The sequence below is a fragment of the Sceloporus undulatus genome, chromosome 3, assembly GCF_019175285.1.
Source record: "Sceloporus undulatus isolate JIND9_A2432 ecotype Alabama chromosome 3, SceUnd_v1.1, whole genome shotgun sequence".
NCBI lineage: Eukaryota > Metazoa > Chordata > Lepidosauria > Squamata > Phrynosomatidae > Sceloporus > Sceloporus undulatus.
The window spans coordinates 100,519,874-100,541,547 of NC_056524.1; the positions used below are offsets into that span (position 1 = coordinate 100,519,874).

The 21,674-nt window shown below is 38.5% G+C and overlaps 1 protein-coding gene across 1 annotated transcript in view; it reads right to left on the reverse strand.

Moving 5' to 3' along the window:
• Positions 1 to 423: 423 nt before the first annotated feature.
• TSGA10 (testis specific 10) overlaps positions 424 to 21,674 on the reverse strand; it is a 42,080-nt gene continuing 20,829 nt past the window's right edge. The window contains 9 exon segments of the mRNA XM_042461064.1: positions 424 to 627; positions 1,371 to 1,505; positions 3,024 to 3,128; positions 3,683 to 3,885; positions 7,891 to 8,100; positions 10,002 to 10,187; positions 12,220 to 12,330; positions 15,259 to 15,427; positions 20,038 to 20,093. Coding sequence (XP_042316998.1) covers positions 603 to 627; positions 1,371 to 1,505; positions 3,024 to 3,128; positions 3,683 to 3,885; positions 7,891 to 8,100; positions 10,002 to 10,187; positions 12,220 to 12,330; positions 15,259 to 15,427; positions 20,038 to 20,093 — 1,200 coding nt within the window. The 3' untranslated portion in view covers positions 424 to 602.

A 21,674-nucleotide genomic window follows, 5' to 3' on the forward strand; every position in this document is an offset into this window, starting at 1 on the left:
ACAGCACATGCTGTCTTTCAAGAAAATAAATAACTTCAAAGTCATATGGCATTTTAGGACTTTGGATTGGATCCCAAATTACTCTTCTGTCCATGCAAACTATGTCCATGATTTCTGCCAACTCCTTTGCTATCTACAGTCCCTCACCATACCCCATATCATTCACAATGGTCCACCAAACTCTTTGAGAGTATTTTCTTACCTTAAAATATGAAATGAAAATGTTATGTAGCTTACCAAAAAGGGAACCATGTTACATCAACTAAATGAAGAAATAAGGTAAACTGTTTAATTCTTTTCAGTTTTTCTCTTTACAATGATCACTTCATTCAGTGGGTTTCTGACAGTATGCAGTCACAGTCATGTTCACTCTGCTTTTCAGGATGTCATTTTAATAATGGATATTAGTTATATTAAACAAAATACCCAAAATGCTTTTATTCCAGTGACTTAGATAAAACATTTGTGAATGCTACTTCAGTTAAAAATCTGAATATTTCCACCATCAAATTGGATTATACCAATTCTTACAGTAGTTCCTGAGTTCATTTTGGCATCTGCATTTCTGTAATAGATGTCAGATTTTCCCATATCTTTTTCAGTTAGAAGTCCTTCAACAAAGGATCCCTATGAGAGACAGAAAATTGAGGTGGCTTAACTGTTTTGTTTTGTTTTTGCTTGATTTCTGTTGCTATCTCTAAATAAAGTGGAATGGATGCATATCTTTCCTTGGCTTTATATAAGGACCTCAAATTGCTCTTCCGATATCATGCTAATTATGTCTTCATAAGTCTCTCTTCTCTCTTTCACTGCTTGGTTTTTCATTGTTCATAAATTATCTCACAAGTATGTTTATTTTGAAGTTTGAAAATAAGGCCAAATCAACTAATTTAAATTAATTTGTTAGGGAAAAAACATTACAATACTATGTCACAGGTAGATGATACTCTAAGAAGTGCGGAATATGTCTTTCCCCTACTATAGGGAGACACTGGTGTTTTTATAGTATCAGCAATCATTACAACATTTCGACAGCTCATGTCAGGCCTATCTGAATTCTTAAGAATCAGTACATCTTGCACTGAGGAAAGGTAACAAAGGAGCAATACATAATTAACCTGGAAGCAAAGGATCAAAAATGATAATGGACTCAATGACATGATCAATAATTATATGAAAGCATAATCAAGGACAGCACACAATGTGTGGAAATTACATTATCTAAGATTGGAGCAGACAAACTAAACCTATTTTTGTGCATCTCCCACATTCCATAGACATGTTTCCATTTTATGAGTATCTTGGTAATATGGTATTCAGAAATGGATAGAAAGGAGGCATCCTTTTTCATCACTATGTTATGTTCTTACCCTTCCAAAGATCTGTCCAGAGTTCGGTCGGGAGACCAATGCCGGCAACGTTCAGGTGATGATGATCTTATTGTAGCTGATAAGTGGTATGAAGCTGCAAGACTCTGGCGGCGAAGTTCTTGGACTGCACGTTCCCTAAAACAAAAACATGTTATATTTGAAGAACACAGCAGTAGAAATTGGTGCAAATTTCCAACAAGATCTTTTTTCATACAAATATCTCACTAAAGGTTGGCAGTGCAGACAGGGGGAAAATTTCATAGGGACTCAATTCAGAGTCAAGAGGAAGAATAGTAGAGAATTTAGATGTGGTATTAGAATTATGGGAAGCTACTTTATACCAGGACACAAACTATGGGTGCATCTGCACTGCAGAAATAATCCAGATTGACATGACTTTTATTGCTATGGCTCAAAACTATGGAATTCTGGGAACTATTTTGTGAGACATTTAGTCTTCTGTGTCAGAGAGCTCTGGTGCCACAACAAACTACAGTTCCCTGAATTCTATAGCATTGAGCCATGACAGTTAAAATAGTGTCTTGTAATATGCATATCCAAAATGCTGGGATTCCTCTCAATTCTAAATTGAGGTGTTTCTGTGAAGTATTTCCAAGGTTTATCTTGGAAAAATAAATACCCAACTCTATACAAGCCTGCTTCTTTAGACTTTAATAAAATGGGCAATATCATCGATGTTGAATAAAGAATGTACAACAATAGGACAAACGGATGAGGGTTGAGATGCTAAGATCATAACCCATTATTTCTAAATTAAAAGTTTTAACCTAGAATTTTCTTTAATTAAGTGGCCTTACCTTATCTGGTTCAGCAAAAATTTATATTACTGTATATCCCTCTGATGTGGAACGAGTGGTCAATTAGGTCAGATCCTGCTCTTACTGTGGTTAGAACACTTATACTCCAATGTTGGAAAGATAAATATTTGCTACCAACAGTTCAGTGGTCAAAAGGTCTTATTATTTTAGTTATGCATGACTGGCCATCTGTCAGGGATGCTTTGATTTAGATTTCCTGCATGGCAGGGGGTTGGACTGGATGGCCCTTGCAGTCTCATCCAACTCTATGATTCTATGATTCTCTGACTGTCTTTTCTGTATGTCCCTCTTTAAAAAATATGACCCATCTTATATAAATATATATGCCTGGTCCACATTCATATTCTGTTTATTCTCCCTTCCTCCCCCTTCTTTGTAATTATACTTTTAAAGATCCAATATATTTTTCTAAAAGGGGTAGTCCATTTACAATTACAATGATCAGAAATGGGAGGGAATGAGAGAGCAATTTTCTGTGTTTTGAAATGGCATAACAGTAACAGTATTGGTTAACATTATGCAAGGGGATCTGGTAGCACTTTTGTTAACCATTGGTTAACATATTAGTAACAAGCAAAGCAGCAAATTATTTTCTGGACTGCTGTATTAGTAACAAATAATAATCTGCTGGAGATAAGAGTAACAAGTAACATAACTAGTTTCTGTTAAAAAGTAACATTCCAAGCCCAGGTTATAGAATGAGTGCCTTAATGCTTTTACACATTTAGCCCTACTGCATCTTTCTAAATTTGTGTTAACTGCAATAATTGGAAATAATACATTTAAAAGATTAAAAATGCAGTTATAAACTTGCCTTTCAAAGCGTTCTGTGCTCAACTGTCTTTTGGTAATGTCTAGCTCAGATTCCAGTTGAGTTATTGTGTTTTTGAGCTGTGAATAATCTCGACACTGGATAGCACTGTAAATGACAAAAATAAAGACTTGAACAGATCAATTATAACTATTCAAATGTAATAAAACAAACAGTTTAATTTATCCTCAATATCTTCCAATGTATTTGTTATGAAAAAAAGTTTTTAAGCAAGTGAAAACACTTACATATTCCTGCGATGTCAAAAGGTCTTAAGCACCATCAATACTGAACTGTTTAAAATAATTAATAAAAATGAATCCAAAATCATGTCCAGATAGAATTACCAAAATTTAGACATTTGAATGTTGATAATACCTTCTGTACCAACATACTTTGTATATATACATATGAAAACAAACAGAACAGTTGTTTTCCCCAGGCCAGTGGAGTATATAATGGCCCAGTCTTTGTGCATTTTATCACCTGCACTCTTTTCTGATCCCTACAATGCTTTTTAAAGGCTGTCTACTTTTCATTTAATTTCTATAGGTATTAATTTTGTTTACCACCTTGGAATCCCTCATGTTTTGTGAACAGTATAAAACTGAGCAGACTAAACAGAAATAATAATATGCTGTCAGAGCCGTTCGTCTACTCACATTTTGTTTTGAGCCAAAGAGAGCTGCTCTTTAAGAAGCTGTATTTCAGAATCCTTTTCTTGCTCTATCATCTGAGATTGAAATTCCTTTTCTCTGTTGGAAGCTAACAATGTTTCCAGATTTTTCATTGAGATTCTTTCATTTGTGAGTTGTTTTCTGAGGAGTTCTATTTCTGAGGTAGATGATTCCCATTCATTTTGAAACTGAAAGTCAAAGGATTAAACAACTTCTTAAACTTTTTTTCTGATGTGCATATTAAAATAGAATATTGGACACTTACCATGTTGGCCCCTATAGTTTAGTGGAAAAGAACCATCCAACAGTTGCTTAACATCCTCTATAGTCCAGAAAGCAAACATCATGTGATCTTTTTTGTTGTTGTTTGTTTCTAGACCTAATGCTGCTGGACTGTGCCCAGTTCTTGCGTGTGACTGAACCTGAAACAGAGCATAACCTGAGGCTTCCATAAGTTGTGATATAGATTTGAGTTGAATGACTTGGACTCATGTCACTTCAGTGACTCAACTTGTATGATTTGTATCATATATCAGCAATATATGATACACTGACTCAACTTGACTCACAACTGGTATATTTTTAGCAATTGACTTGCTGGCTTAACTTCATCCAGAAACATTATAGAACAGAAAATGGTCTGCCTACTTTGAACAACACTTCCATGTCATTGTACTTTTTAATCATTTTTTTATTGTTTAATTTTATAGTTGGGAGGGTTGGGTCGGGGTTTTGTGGGGCTTGTTTTTATTGTTGTATATTGTATTTTCTTTGTTGTTACCCACCTTGATCATCAATCGGAAGAGGCGGGATATAAATAAATATTATTATTATTATTATTATTTATTATTATTATTTCCTTTTGCCTACTGGTCATGTGATGGAAATGATATTTCATGTTTGTCGTAGAGGAAGCCCCGTTAGGGGTGTGAGTCTTGCCTGGGAAAAGTTTTAGACAGCTCCTCTGATGCGTAATGGGAACAGGCTGCTGAATAGACCTCATGTTTCCAAAATGCAATCTTGACAAATTGCCTATGATAACTTATTTTTTTAGCTTAACTTTGTGCATCTTTTCTGGGTTTTCTAGTTATTAAAACTCGACCACCAGAACCTCCTTTTTTCTGTTAAAGTTGGCTCTCAGACTTGAAACTCAACTTGAGACTTGACTTAAAAATATCTTGCCAGGATTTGAGACTTGACTTGAAACTTGGAGCCTTATCTCATGTCAGTTCAATTCATCTTTATTATAGTCATAGACCAGCACAGGTCTTAATGTGAGTTTCAAGTCTGAGAGCCAACTTTAACAGAAAAAAGGAGATGGGGTGGTGGTGATTTAATAACCAGAAAACCAAGAAGAGGTGAACAAAGTGCAAAAAAATTAAATGATCACAGGCAATTTATCAAGATTGCATTTTAGAAACATGAGGTTTATTCAGCAGCCTGTTCCCATTGCACATCAGAGAAGCTGTCTAAAGCTTTTCTTAAGCAAGACTTGACTTGAGACTTGGAGTAAAAGACTTGATACCACTGTCCATGAGATAAAGGAAATGAGAAATAAATCATTTGCCTGATGGGCCTAATGAAAGCTTAAGCATGACGAAGAAATAACTAGCATACCTACAGTTCCTAAATATGCTACATATAATTCACCCACTAATTGTTTAAATGTGAACTGTATGTCCCCCTCATATCAAACCAGGAGTAACAAACCTTTATGTTAAGTGTCCAGTGTTATGCTCAATGTTTGGTGCACGGAACATCTAACGAAGGGAAGTCTACAAGCTAGTTTAATATCTAGGAAAGTTGACAGTAACTAAAACGATTAGAAAAGAAATAAAACACCTCTCCCAAAGGCTGTCTCCACAGAGGCAATAGTATTCTAACTGTAGAATTTAGTGAAAGTGCTAGGTGTGGACTGCATAGCTGTCTTGTGTATCCCTCTATTAGGTGCTAGTGGAGAAAACTAAAGATGTGGCTGCTGCCCTGTTAAAGGACAAATTCTAACCTTTTCTATTACATGTGAATCCTATCCATGGGAAAGGAGATTAGCTGATTTGTCACATCTATAGAGGCTCCTAGAAAACCACTACTTAAGAAAAGCCTGGAAGCAATCCATATAAAGAACAGCCTGGGAGCAAGTGCTAGACAAGATGATAGGAACCAGTAACAATAGTGATTTTGCTGTTAAGTGCAGTTCAGATATTTCTCATGCCCCTGGGTTATGTGTCTCCCTTGCTGACAGCTGCCTCTGATAGAAGGAGATGTTTCTGAGCTAAATGAAACTGAATGGAATGGATGATAATCTGGGTTTGGACCAGAAGAGTTTACTGTTCTTGAATTCCCTAACTCCCTAGAGTGGAAAGTATTTCTGCTGACCCAAGTGGAGGTGCAGCCATGAGTAATCTCTTCTCATTCACTGATGGTCTTATGATGTCCATTTTCTCAACAAGGATTGAAACATTTCTTCTCTAAACGGTAGGTGCCTGTAAAGGGAACCAAGATGCACTGGAACATCTATATCTCTGTGGTCCAAAATACAAAGCAGAAATAATCCAGTTTGAGACTGGGAACTGTAGTTTTGTGAGACATTTAGCCTTCTCTGTCAGAGAGCTCTGGGGCCACAATAAATTACAGTTCCCTAGCACTGAGCCAGGGAAATTTAAACTGTCTCAAACTGGATTATTTCTACAGTGTGTTTTGGCCCTATTTCAGAGCCAAGTAGATCAACTTGCTAAACTGGTGGCTGCTGAACAGTTTGCAGTTTTTCTTTTTTAAAGTAATGCTATGACAGGACTATTTCCCAACTTCTTTGCTGGATGTACCAAGGAGTTAGGTATCCTTTGGTAAAGAGAAAACACACACATGGGATCTAATTGATACATTAACCAACTCTTCTGCTTTTTGATGAATTTTTTTATAGCAAGTAGACAGCCTACTATATGTGAGCAGACAAGTGTTGAAGTATTTATAGGAAAGTTCATCTAAAGCTGTGCTCTTTAAGGGATTCTGGACTTCAGCTCCCAGAATCCCAGACTATTGGCCAGCATAGTTGAAGCTTCTGGGAGCTGAAGTCCAAAAGCTTTTAAAGGGCACAGTTTGGGGAACACTGATCTAAAGAGCATAAGCTTCTCTCCGCCTCTCCTGCCCATCCAGTGGGAGTGTGCAATTAAATTTCCTGTTTTCTTTTCTTTCCCTTGCTGGGGCAGTGGGGAGAGGGCGAAATGAAGAATCTGAGAACAGTACCTCGTCTGTGATCTACTTGTGGCTAGTTTGTTGAACAAGACAATCCTTTAAGATACATAGTAGAAATCCTAGAGTACCACCTTCATTAGAGAAAGTTAACATTACAGTGCTTTCCTATTTCTTAAAAATGACCTCTAAATAAGATGAATAATGGGTAAAGTGTGGCCTCATTAAAGGAATTTGACAATACAGCAGCCCAAATCATAGTGCTATAAACTTGGGAGAGACTGGGCTGTTTGGAAAGCATTTTCGGTCATTTGAGAAAATGCTAGTGCTCTCCCCTCTGGTATTCAAAAGCCACCTGCTGATCAAAGGCTGTCGGTTGTTAACTGCCTTCAAGTCAATCTCAACTCATGGTGACCCTGACCCTAACAATAAGACATCTCCAAGACCCTCTGTCCTCCACTACTCTGCTTAATTCCTGCAACCCAATACCTATGACCTCCTTAATAAAGTGCATCCATCTGGCATGTGGTCTTCCTCTCTTCCTACTTCCCTTCACCTTTCCCAGCATTATTGTCTTTTCCAATGAATTCTTCCTTCTCATGATGTGTTCGAAGTACTACAGCCTCGGCTTGGTCATTTTGGCTTCCAGGGAGGTTTCCAGCTTGATCTGCTCTAGGACCCATTTATTTGCCCTTTTGGCTGTACATGGGAGCACTCTTCTCCAGCACAAATGATATTTGAAAGAACTTTGTACTAGCAGGTTCAGACACAATTTGTTTGTTTATCTTCCACTGTATTTCAATCCATGTGTGTCTAGTGATTTTCACCGATTATATCTATCACATACCTGTAATAGCTAATCTTCTGAAATTTAACAAAGAAAATGTACATCATATTAAAGGGCACTGTTAAATTTCCACGCAGGTTTATATTCACATGTGCATGAGTTTTTAACCTTTAACATTTGCCCAGCCTACCCAATGCTTATTTTATATGATACTCACTCGTTCAACCTCTTGTGTTGCACTGTTTAGTTGCCGGGTTAATAACTCTTTGCTAGTGTCCAATTTAATGCACAGTTCCCGAGTAGATGTCAGATCTGAGAGTATTGAAACTTTGTCTATCTGGGATTTATGAAGTTCCTCCTCCATTTTCACAAGAGACTTGCCTAAAGTACAAATCTGGGATTTGTAGGCTTTTTCTGATGCTAAATGCTATCCACCCATCAAAAATGAAAGAAAGAGAAATTGATGAAGACAATTAATCCTTTGTACTACAAATATATGTTACATGTGAGAAATACTCAGTATCTTTAGGAAGGACTAGTTACAGTTTTAGCTAATGTTAATCTGAATACATCAATTTATCTTGTTTTAAGAGACCACTGCTGAACTATGCTAAATTGACTGTAATGGAATAGGTTGCTTCCCTGTAACTATGGTTCTTTGAGTGGTCATCTATGAACCCACCCATATGGGTCAACTACACTTGCACACTGCAACATTCAGAACGTTCTAGAGCTGAGCAATCTAATATTTGGCAGAAGAGTTGCTCCTTCTGTTCCTTGTATATAAGCCCCTCACACTCATCTCCTTTCCCAGTTCCTGATCCACCCAAGGCACAAGCTTCATATAGTGCAAGACTCAAGAGGGGGAAAAAGTGGGTTGTGTGAGTGCACAGATGACCACTCAAGCAACCACAGTTACAAGTAAGCAACATTTTCTTCTTCTACATGGGATCAGTGACTCACACATAAGGGAGATTCACAAGCTATTCACATGAGAAGGAAAATGTGGACAGATAAGAGTTCAATAATTGCTTAATAAATAGAAGAATAACAAAAAGGTACCAATGAAGTGACTGCTGCAGCAGACAAAAAGAAAATGGGAAAGAGCAAGGTGAGATGCACTTATATACAGAGAATGGAAGGGGTGGTCCCCCTGCACAAAACTAGATTACCTCTAGGTAGTTCTGAATGTTGCACTGCACAGGTCCAGTTAACCCATATGTGTGAGTCACAGAGACCACAAAGAAGAATAAAAAGATTTAAACAACTTTCAAAGTATTTATGTTGGGAATGGATCAATGAAAATTGGATGTACAGTACCTAAATTTCACTTTAATCAGGTATATTATGGCATAGGCAGGCCAGGCCAGATGTTTGTGTACTTTCCATGTATAATTAGATACACACACTCAGATGTATATTGATGTTAAGAATTAGCTTCTATGAAGTTTGTCACTGATTCCAATTAAGATGATCCATATGTTAACTGAGAAAGACTAGCCCATAGGATAGGGGGTTGTGTGAATACTAGAGCTATCATACTGAGATTACAATTTTTGTTCTAAATTAGACGAAGCTACCAACCAATAATTAAGGTAAAGTGTCCATAACTTTATTTGCATGTTGCCTTCTCACCTTTTTAGAGTGTACAGAAAACCTGGCATGCCTTTGAACCCAGCCAGAATGCCAGCAAGGTACACATACATCCAACCACGTTGTCCCTTGAGGCCGGCACTTGAGCTTCCACTGCATCAATGCAATGGTATTCCTGCTTATCATGTACAGACCACCCAAACAGCTGCCCAAATCCCTAGATGGTCTCTCTAGTGGGCTTTGAATTCCCAATCTTCTCCTTCAATTTGCTGGGTTATCTGCTCCTCCCTTCTTAACTGCCATAGGAAAGAGTCAGCCCTGCCTAGTTACCCCCTCTCCCATGCCAATAAGTCCTTAGTTTATGTTTTTGGACTACTAATAAAATACAAGTCACAGCTTCTCCAGAAGAAACATATTGGATCATTTCCATAATAATCACAGAGTTCCAAATCATTCTCCCATGCCAGATGCTTCCTGAGATAGGAAAAGTATTACAAAAGACTGACATCTTCCTGCTACAATAAACATGCTTCTGTGAAATGATTTGCTATAGCCTGAGCTAAAGATAAAACATGATTAACTAGAAAAATTCTCCCTTAATTCATTGTTCATGTTGGAGATGAAGAATAAGAAGAATGTGTTGAAAGCAAATGAGTTAAGGAGCTGCTCTACAGCCTAGCAATTAAATGAAAATGAAACTATAAAAAATGAATTGATGAGCCTGTTCAAACTTACTTGTTCAATCTCTGCTTCAAGAGACTCAGTTCGTTCTTTCAGTCTGTGCCTCTCAGACTCTACACTGAGAACTTCATGTCGGAGAGAATTGCACTCTGCTTCTATTTGGTGGAACTTTGATTCCCATCTTTCTGCCCGTTCATTGGCTCTATGACAACCCTCCAAAAGATCTTGATTCTCTTTCTCCTGAAATGCAAATTTTGGTTTTATGTTTGAAACTTGGCATTGATTCACACATTGGGCGCCTGAAAATACCATATACACAGAGTGGAAATTCCTTGTATGTGGCTAAACATATGACACAGAGCACAGATTCTTCAATTTGTATGTACAATTCCCTGGTTGATGAGACCATGGGAAGCAAATGTATGTATCAATCTGCACTGTAAATGAAGTACATGTGGTGGTACAAGCTGAACTGGCTATTAACATAACTGTATTCATTTCATAGTTTTTTGTGGGTTTTTTGGGCTATCTGGCCATGTTCTAGCAGAGTTTCTTTCCGACTGCTAGAACATGGCCACATAGCCCGAAAAACCCACAAAAAACTATGGATGCTGGCCATGAAAGCCTTCGACTTTACATTGTATTCATTTCATTTCAGTAGTATTACATTGTATGCAGGGTTGGGAAAGTTGATTATCCCATCACAGAAATAGCCTTGCCATACAGGTGGAATTCCACTTATACCAAATGTGTCTCTCTCGTTTTGGGAAATTCTGTCATTTTTGTTCAGTTATTCCAGCAGTGATCAAACAGCCTCCTGCACCACTGACCAGATTTCTCAGAGGGTGTCCCTATTCTCCAGAGCTTTCAGTGAGAACACATGGGTTGTATGGAAGAAAGGCAAACAGCAAACAGTCCATCATGAACAAAACACTGCTAATCTAATATATACAGTGGCCTCTTGGTATCTGTGGGGGATCCGTTTCGGATCCGTTCCCTGTGGATCCGTTCCCTGTGGATACCAAAATCCATGGATACTCAAGTTCTGTTGTCTCCAATAGCAGCATGGCCACATGCATGCACCACTACTGGGGACAAAGGGGCTGTCCCTAATGGCGGTGTGGCCATGTGCAATGCAGATTGACATCTTCCTGCTACAGTAAACATGCTTCTGTGAAATGATTTGCTATAGCCTGAGCTAAAGATAAACATGATTAACTAGAAACAATGCAGGTTTGCCATTCACAGATGCTGAAATCCGCGGATAGCAAGTCTGCAGATACCAAGGTCTCACTGTAGACTGTAAATGTCAATAAATGAAATACAATTTAAAGCATTAGGCATGAAAAACTAAAAGCACTGCCAAAATGAAGTCTAACCAGCTAGAGAGATAACTAAGCACTTGAATTACCTAAGGAGTTTTTATATTAAAAATCAATTTGGTGCAGGCTAAGCAAAATCTCTAGGATCTTCTCAGAAATTCAGTGACATATTGCCTCCAATGGATGACACAATAAGCCAGGAAAGCTCATTGTGTTGTCTGAATCTACCCAATGTGCAACTCAACATTTTCTAAACTTTAAGAACTATAACGGACACCTGCTTCCACTCAGGTAGACTGTGGCTCTATAAGGAAGGTGACTACCGTGGCTTTCCATTTCTTTTTCCATCAACACCTCACCTTTAATATGAGGTATATAAAGTGTGCTGTTAAATTATGTAGAAGCAAAGGCATGAAACATCATGTATGATGCAATTTTACTGCTCAGCTGTCTTCAAACGAACTACATGTTATTTTAGCAAATAATGTACTCCCAAACATATTTTCTAAGTTAAGGAGATAGGAGATGCTTCCAGGAAGAATGAGTATCCCATTGGCCATTTTCTAGCCACATCTGGCAAGATTACTTCCATTTTCAGTGCATAGCTGGTAAAGGAAAATAATTTGACTGGAAATAGTTCATTTTGAGACAAAACTGATAAAGTGGAAGAATTTACTACCTTGCTTTAATCCATCAGTTTTCCTTTCGACACTCTCCTGTCTACATTACATTATGAGGGAAACATGAATGAGTCCGTTTCCCTCATAATCAACAGAAGTTTTTGTGAAAGAACTTCTACCTTAACAAGTTATCATAGCATTATAATGCTTTGTAAGAGCACTAGCTCTGAAGCTTCTGTCATTAAAAGGAAAAGACACCTTGCCTAGTGTTGCAAGAAGCATTGTAAGGCTTTTTAAAAACAGCTATAGATTTTCAAAGTATACATTTACTTTAGCATTCAGTATGTTCTTCAGTCTAACAATATTTGTATACAAATCTTCACTTTTCAACTTCATATCATCAAATTCACTCTGACATTTGTTGATTTTTTGATGCAGAATCTGTCAAAGAAATATGAAGCATTATTTTATTCACACGTTTCACTTTTTTTGAGATGAAATTTTAGATGTAGGATCTCATCCATAAATTTTAACATTAAAGTTTAATTCATATACCATATTATGAAGCAATAAAGATTATATATAATATTAAAAATTTAATCTGAAAACTCTTTGCATTATTACAGTTTAGCAACTTTAGTTTCAAACTTGTCAAGTACATTCTTTCAAAGGTGTAAGAAAAAGAAAATAGATAAGAAGATATAATCCCTCACTGGTCACAAAAAACTGAGTATATGAATATGTGTTTCTAATCTGGCCAAGGGAAATACCATAAGTAGGGAATGTACTGTAAAGGGCAAGTAAGAAATGGAGTCATTGATTACATAGGATATTCAGCCAAAGGTTAAAAAAAATTACTGCTTATTTGTGTTTGCTTGCAGTTAATACTTTAGTACTAGCACTTTTTTTCCCTTGCTGACAGGCTTTATTGGTTGCAGGAAGTACTTTACTGCTCATTTCTATTAGCAGGCTTTGCTAGGATTCCCCTGCATCTGTTTTTTAAGCAAAGTGGTAGAACACTGTTACACAAATCCAACATTCATTACAAGTGTCAGTGGCATTTAAATCTAAACTGAGTTTTGGAATAAGGAAGGTTTAAAGTATAGAAAGCTAGTAAGAGTACAGCAAGAATACACTGAGATCTCAGTATCAGTGCACTTGCCATCCGCAGACAGCAGGGCTGTGGCAGAGGCCTAGCAGGGGGAGGAAGGAGGCAAGGAAGGATGGAAGAAAGGAAGGAGGGAGGACTAAATCCCATTGTCCCAAATGGCAGAGCAACTGCATGGCTGCACCACTATTGGGGTCAATGGGACTTGAGCATCTGCAGATTTTGGCATCTGTGCGGGGCCCGGAACGGATTTCCCATGGATACTGAGGACCAACTGTATATGCATGTATTTATGTTACATGCACAAATCAATTTGCTCTCTTTACATGCAAAAGGACAGTACAGTGCGCCCACACCATACGCGGGCGTGCCATACGCGGCCTTGAGCATACGCGCTCAAGTCGCGGGGCGCGCGCGGGGCGGAGCGTCCCATTCAATTGAATGGGCGCGCCCGCCCGTTGTGCCCCGCGCGCACCCGCGCAGCCACGCACGAGCCCCATTGTTTCCAATGGGGCTCGAGTATAGGCGGAATTCACCTTACGCGGAGGGATCCGGAACGGATCCCCGCGTAAGGCGAGGACAGACCGTACTGTTTGACATGGATGAATACATGTTCTGCTGATCTTAGTAACAGATTATTGTTTGTTGGTAATTATTTGCCATCAAGCTGGCTTTGACTTGTGGTGATCCTATAAAGGAGAGACATCCAAGCGCTCCAGTCATCAATAGTCCTGCCCTGGTCTTGCAAAATCAGGAGCATGGCTTCTTTGGTTGAATCAAACCACCTGGAATGTGGTCTTCTTTTGTTTCTACTGCCTTCCACTTTTCTCAATATTATTGCATTTTCCATTAACACGTACATATATCTAATTACACATATTGTAAAGTACTTTAGCCTAAAATATACTGCCTAACTAAATCCATCATTCATTATCCCAAATTACCCAGAGATTACTGGGAACATGAATAGAAATTATGCAGCTGCTGTCATGGCCAGCCAAGAGCAGGACTCGGAGAATGAGGAGGAGGATGGGTTTATTCCTGAGCAAGGGGTTATTGAGGCTGCACCAGGTGTTAATTCTGCTCTGCCAGAGCCCAGCCCTGATCTCCCAGCCCCAGAGGAAGAGGTTCTGCCAGGTCCTAAGGCTGATGGGATTCCTCTGGTGGTACAGCAGCCTAGTGGTGACTCTGGGGAGGAACGAGGCCTGGAGGTTCCCTCCTTTAGGCAACGCAGGGCTGAAAATGCTGGCAGACGCAGATCCATAAGAATTACTAATAGACAATTGGCAAACAAGTCTCAGCTGGCACTGAGAAGAGGGTCTCCTACTTAACCACCTGGGAGACACTGACTCAGTGCTAGAGTTTATTGCATGATCCTTTGGTGTGACTGTTGCCTGCACTGGCTCTCTGTATCTTGACTACTCGTTGCCTTGACTCTTGACTTTGGAATGGACTGGACTATTGCTACCCTGACCCTGGACTGGACTGACTATCGTGACACCTGTTATCCTGGCTTCGGCTTTGGCTTTTGGTTTGCTCTTTCTCTCACTCCCTGCAAGGTTTGTGGACTATTTCCAGCTGCATAGCTAATTACCTTGTTGAGCCATCCTTAGCGACGTATGTTTGTGTGTGCTGGCCGCAGTCCAGGACAGCTGCCCAGATATAATTGATCTACAGTTTCTAGCACTCCTTCCCTCCAGATCTGCTCATTTAACAACTGGCAACTGTAGTCCTATTACATTGGGAGGTTTGAATGATTCCCATTTTTGATTTTGAAACAGATTAATTGCCTTTATGGTTTAAGGAAACCTTCAAGTGCCTCCCCAACACTAACAAGATAAAGTTGGGAATCTGAAGTAGTAACTGAATGTTGTCCAAGTACTACCAATACTCCAGCCTCAGACACTAAAAGATATTGAATAAAAAGATTTTTTTGTGTGTGTATGTGCAGAACGGAGTGAACTGTGGGTTCCCATTCACAACTTCTAAGAAACAAAGAAGAAGAAGAAGCCTTAACTAAGTCTGGATTCCTAAGGGATTCAGGCTTAAAATGGTATTTTAAAGAAAGAGAGAATACAGCTTTAGGGACAGCAATGTAATCCAGTCATAGGGATATAAAGAGTAGAAAACATCTGACATTTATTTTATTTTTTTAAAGTTTCATAAAATATGCTACTAGTATATTTGAAATAACACAGAGAACAAGATGTGTGTATGTATGATATATTGTAGCTTTCACTAAACAATTCTGTAGAAAATACCTGATTTTCCTGCTTAAAACCATACAGTTGCTCCTGTAGCCTTTCATTCTCCCGCACTGAGGCCTCTTTCTCTCTGCCAGTCTGAGTAAGTTCATTATTAGCATCATCAAGCAGTTCTTGCAGTCTGGTAATATCCTGTTCGTTCCTGTGTAGTGCTTCAGCAGAATGTCTGTAACAAAGTTGTAACATTTATACTCTATCTATCTATCTATCTCAACTATAAAAATCAATTTTAGTAAGTGTAACAGCAAACAAACAATAACACAAAGAGCTTGAGTAATATTTGCTAAAGTTGAGTTCTCTTGATGAACTCAGAACTACACAATGATACTAGAACATTTTGTAACACTGAAGAAAATTCTAAAATCACTAACAGATAATAAATGATAGATTGGATTTACTGAGAAGATTCATTCAGAGATGGCCAGGGGACCAATCCACTACTAATGGGTTTCCTTGTGCAAACTGGGTCTGCGGGAGTCAACATTCTTTTTCAGTCGCTGTCCATTGAAGTCCTGTCCTCCTTAGTCAATTTATTTATAAAGCCTTAATAATCCTAATTTCCTATCTTATTTATTTATTTATGGCAGGTGTGGATTGGTCCTCCGGCCATCTCTGAATGAATCTTCACGGTAAGTCCAATCTGTCATTCATGGGACGGCCAGAGGCACAATCCACTACTAATGAGATATACCCAAGTCCTTTCTTCATGGGTGAGATTGATCTTTTGACAGGACAGACTGTTTAATAGTTCTTCCAAACACTTCTTTTGCAGAATTATATTTATCAACTTTGTAATGGTGAATAAATGTCTCTTTCTATCCCGCAGTGTCACATATTTCTGATAGTAATCCTGCCTCCGAATATGCTTATGTAGTGGACATAGATCTTGTTGAATGTGGCCATACTAGTCCTGGTCTTGATGTCTTTTCTCAATCAGAGAAAGATGCAGACCTCTATCCATCTTCCTATAAACATTTTTGATGCTTTCTGGCTAATATTTCTTGGATTATAGGAAACAAATAATGACTCTGTTTTCCCAAAATATTTTGTTCTCTTTATATATGCCTTTATGGCCCTTCTCACATCCAATATATGCCACCTCATCTCTTCCGGGTGTCTTGGGTTAGGACAAAAGGCATGTAGATACAAACTTCTGGTATCATATAACTGTTCGGGTATTTTGCTATAAACATTGGATCTAGCTTTAATACCATTCTGTCCTTTTGCAGTCTACAATAATTAGAGTTTACAGACAAAGCTTGCAATTCTGAAATTCTCCTTGCTGAAGTTATGGCTACCAAGAAAGTGACTCTGCAAGACAACATTCTTAATGTAGCCTCTGAAATTGGTTGGAAGAGTGGTTTCATTAATCTGTTGAGTACTAGATTCAGGTCCCATGATGGAAACCTATGTCTAGTTGGAAACAATTTTAAAGTAGCTTCTCTTAAGAAACATTTTATATGTTGCTGTCCAGATAAAGCTACACCATCAAACTCAAAAACTGTTGATAATGCCGATACCTGCCTTTTTAATGTATTCGGAATGAGACCCTTTTCTAAACAGTCTTGTAAGAACTGTAACACATGCGTAATGTTTACTTCCATGAACTGTATATTCCTTTCTAGACACCATTTACCAAATGTTTTCCATGTCTTCACATATATTGATTTTGTTGATTCCCTTCTTGATGATATGATAGTTTCTACCAATGCTGTGGAATATCCCTTTCATATTAGATTCTGGCGCTCAATCTTCAAGCTGTCAAATTGAGCCAGCCTGGGTTTGAATGTACAATTGGCCTTGACTTAAATCTTTCCTGTGTGGTAGTTTGTATGGCTGATCTACTGACATCTAAAGAAGTTGAGGGAACCTCGGTCATTGTGGCCAATAAGGCGCTACCAACACCACTGTTGATGTATCTTCTGTATGACTATCTGAATTATTGCAATGGGTGGCAAAGCATAATGCCACCCCTTGGGCCATGAGATCATCAATGCATCGTTCACTTCTGCTGTATTGCTCCCATCTATGGAGTACTACGGTTGCAATTTTGCATTCTTTGTTGTTGCAAACAGGTCCACTGTGTATGGACCCCACTTCTGCTGAAGTTTTAGAAACACTTCCGGATGCAGTACCCATTCGCCTGGATGCAATTTATTTTGGCTGAAGTAATCTGCCTTTATATTGCATGCTACTATCAAATACACTGCTGTCAGTGAGTTCTGATGTTTCTCCACCCAGCATATTTAATTCCTGCACTAATGCTCTGGAATGATGACCCCTTTGTTTAATTATATATGTTCTTACTGTCATATTGTCCATTTTGATTTGTACATGATGACCTTGAATATGTCTCCTGAATGAGAGCAGGGCTAGCCTGACAACTTACAGCTAGTGAAGCTAGTGAAAATATTGGGAATATTAATATCATCAATGAAGCCGGTGCCTTGGGGCTGACATCATTGCAAAATACTACAAACACTTTTAATATCACATCAAAGGAACAAGTACAAATACTAAACGAGGTAAAACAACAGATGACATGGTAGATCACAATAGCAAAGACAGAAGAAGGGGTACTTTTGAAAACACCATTAAGACACATGGATAATGACTTTCAGGATGGGAAACCCATCTAGAACATGTAACAGCACAAGGAAAATGGACATTGAAAGACAAGAAACACAGCATCACTTACTTAGAATTGAAAGCAATCAGACATGTCATTATCACTTGTCTCAATTTTTGCTTCCATTCAATAGTGCAATGTAACCAATCTTTGTATTTATTACTGCTCCCCAATGGATCAGTGACATAGTCAGTGTTAATTGGCTTTTCTTAAAATTTATCAGAAATCCATATTTTTCTAATATGTCAATTGTCTATTTCAGATCTTGTTGCAGCTGATCCTTTGTCTATGCCTTCACTAATATGATGATAAATATGGAAATAAATGTATTTTCTTTTGTCTTCGGAAAGCTATCATTGGCATTAGTATCTTAGTGAAAACTCTGGGAGCTGAAACCAGTCCAAACAGAAGAGCTATGAATTCATAATGGTGTCCCTGATATTGAAATCTCAGATATTTTTTATTTTATGGAATCATTGGGACATGAAGATGTGCTATCAATGGTATCAATCTCCTATTTGCAAACCTTCTTGCATTGTTTTTAATATCTCCAACTTGAACCTGCAGTATTGTACATATATGTTTAGGTCTTTCAGGGTGAGGACAGGACAGTATTTTCCATTTGTTTCCCTTGTTTCTGAGGTTGTCCTCCATTTTTATTTTGCTGTTGTCTATGAAAATAGGATTGTTGTCGTTGCTCTGGACCATTGCCTCTGTCAACTGTTTTCATTATATTTTTGTGTGCCCCTAGACCCTTGAAAGGAATAGTTTCCTCCTCGAAAAAAACTCCTTTCTTATTTTTTTTCTTTTTAATGGTAGGCATAACTTGTTTTTTGTGTGTATTTTCCACTGATACCTTTTCCAATGCTGTTTTTTTGCAAACAGCAATCCCCCTTTAAATCGCACAAAATACGTGCATCCATTTCATCAAGAGTATGCAGCTCCCTTACCCACAGTATGGCTGCTCTTCAAACATTGGTGCTGCTGCAGAAATTCTAATTGCTTGAGCAGAGAAATCATGCATTTTACTCAAAGTATTAGCTGCCCTTCTTTCATCTGCTTCTTTTAACATTGTGTCTCCTTCCTTTGGGACTATTGCCCCTGACACCAAAATAACTATTGGGGCATCAACCAATGGGGCTTTTTAAAAAATCAGTATTTGATTTGTCAAAGGAATATAATTTGTTTGTCAGCCCTTGTAGTCTTCGCGGTAAAAGATGTTCCCCATTCTGTTTGAACCAGATCCTTAAATAATTCTGACAATGTCATATCTGTGTTTTGTGCCTGGTTTTTTTTTCTGATTACTGATGCTAATTTTTCAGATCTGTCATTCTCTCTATCCCTTGAATCTAGTCCTAATCCTAGAGTCCTCATAACTCTTCTAAGTACAGTAAATGTTTAAATTGTGTATTGTCGTAAAGTCTGTCTGAATCAGGTTCCTTGTCTTCATCCTGATCTGAGGATTCAGTCATATCCTCATCTATGGCAGGATTAATCGCTTTGTGATTTGCTCTTGCCCCGGTTTTGGAAAGCGATTCCAAAAGACCCCTTGTTCCTACTATGAAAGGTTTTTTCCCCCTTACCAGTGTAAATGGGCTTTTTTTGCATGATTGTGGTTCCTACCGACCACACCGCTTCAAAATCTTGTCAATCATCTGACATAAGCCCGGCTGGAAATTGGGGGGGGGGGGGGGGGGGGGGGGGAGGGTGACCCGAGGGGGGGAGAGGATGAGGGGGAGAGAGTGGGAGGAGGGGGGCAACAGAGCAAGGCAAGGGGGGAGCGGAGAAAAGGATGAAGATGATGATTATGGAGGGACATCCGGGAAGGGGTGGCAGTGGGGAGGGAGACCCCTGGAGGTCCCTCTTGGGCCCCTGCCACCCCTGCATCCCGGGATCCATGGGTGGCAGTGGGGAGGGACACCCCAGTGGTCCCTCTAGATGTCCTGGCCTTGTCACGCAAACCACATACACTTCATGACAGTGCAGTTCAGCAGATCTAATTTCACCTTCATAGTCTCTCCTTCATAGGGTCGTCTTAAGTTGAAGTCAACTTGATGACATTTAAAGATTAATTTATTGAAGTGAAGTCTAATATAATACACTGGGCTAATTAAAAAAATAAAACAAGAAAATAATTTGAGACTTACTTTGATGAATGTTCAATATCAGAAAGTAGGCACTTCAAATCTGAAATGGTCTTTTCCTTGAAAATAAGAAAATTAAAAACAATCCAACAATCAAACATGTATTTCTTATGAGTTAGCATAAATAAATTAATAATACAGAAAAATATTATTTTATTTTATTCATTCTTGACTAGAATTATTCTATTCAAATTTACTTTGTATTAAGTTCTGTTAACTAGAATAGAACTGGCTTCTGAGTAAACATGCATAGGATTGTACTGCACATGTTTTATCACTGCCTCTATAGCAGTTTTCTATACAAACTTAGATCAGAGAGATAAAGCAAAAGGAAACAAAGAACATTTTCCTTCCCCAGTGCTTTTGCTTGAATCAGAACTGGAACCCCATGCCGTTACTTTGAAATGTTTGTATGCATTAAGGGGTGGGGATTAGCATGTTTTGGCTCTCCAAGACACCCCAAGAGAACTAGATTCAAACCACTTTGCCCTCTGATGTGGTCCATAACTACACCAGAGCCCTGAAACTATATTTGAATGAGCCAAGCACCTTTTTTATTACATAGGTGCAGAACTGAAAGAAAAAAGTTTCCTTTCATGTTTGCTCCCAAATCCTGCTCTCTTTAAATCACTCAGTTTAACTGACTGGCCCTGTGGAGTAGCCTGGTCTATGGTGTAGCCAAGGAATTAAGCTAAGGATTTAAAGGAAAGCAACACTCTGTACCTTGCCCAGAAACTAACTGGTAGCCTATGAAGGTTGGTCCAGGCCTCGGAGGTGGAGAAGAACTGCTGGACCTGATCCCATTCCCCACCACCACTCCCCTCTCCTTTTGTGTCGTGTCTTCTTAGATTGTAAGCCTGAGGGCAGGGAACCGTCGAACTAAAAGATTGTATGTACAGCGCTGTGTAAATTTACAGCGCTTTATAAATAAAAGTTAATAATAATAATAATAATAATAATAATAATAATAATAATAATAATAATAATAATATTAATAACATCAGCAAAACAAAACAAAAATGACAACAGACAATTTATAAGAATTTGTCCTAGGTAATGAGGAAATTGAAATAATCAATGAGTTCTGATACCATGGATCAAACACTGAGCAGAAGGGAAACTGAGTCAAGAAATCAGAAGAAGGGTAGAATGGAGAAGAGCAGCTATGAAAGAACAGAACAAGATCCTAAAGTGTAAAGATGTAATGCTGCACACTGATCTGACAGGTAATCCCACAGTCTAGAGGCAGTTAAAGAAAAAAATTCTCGGAAGAACAATTGCCAACCTACTATTGGCTGACTGGAGTAAATATCTCTCAAAGGACGGGAGTGTATGAGGTGGATTATGCAGGAAGAGGCGATCCCACAGATAACCAGGACCCAAATCATGTAAGGATTTAAAGGTAATCAACACTCTGTAACTCGCCCAGAAACTAACTGGCAGCCTGTGAAGTGATTTTAATATTTATATAATATGATCACTCCCAGATGTACCAGTATGGAAATTCAGTAAGCTACCAGCCTCTTATAAGAAAGATCCTTTTGCCCCTTCCCATACATTTGGTATAAAGAAAGGTTCTTGGCCTGACTCACTCTCTTACATCCTCAACTACGAATGTAAAAAAAATACTTGCAAAGTTT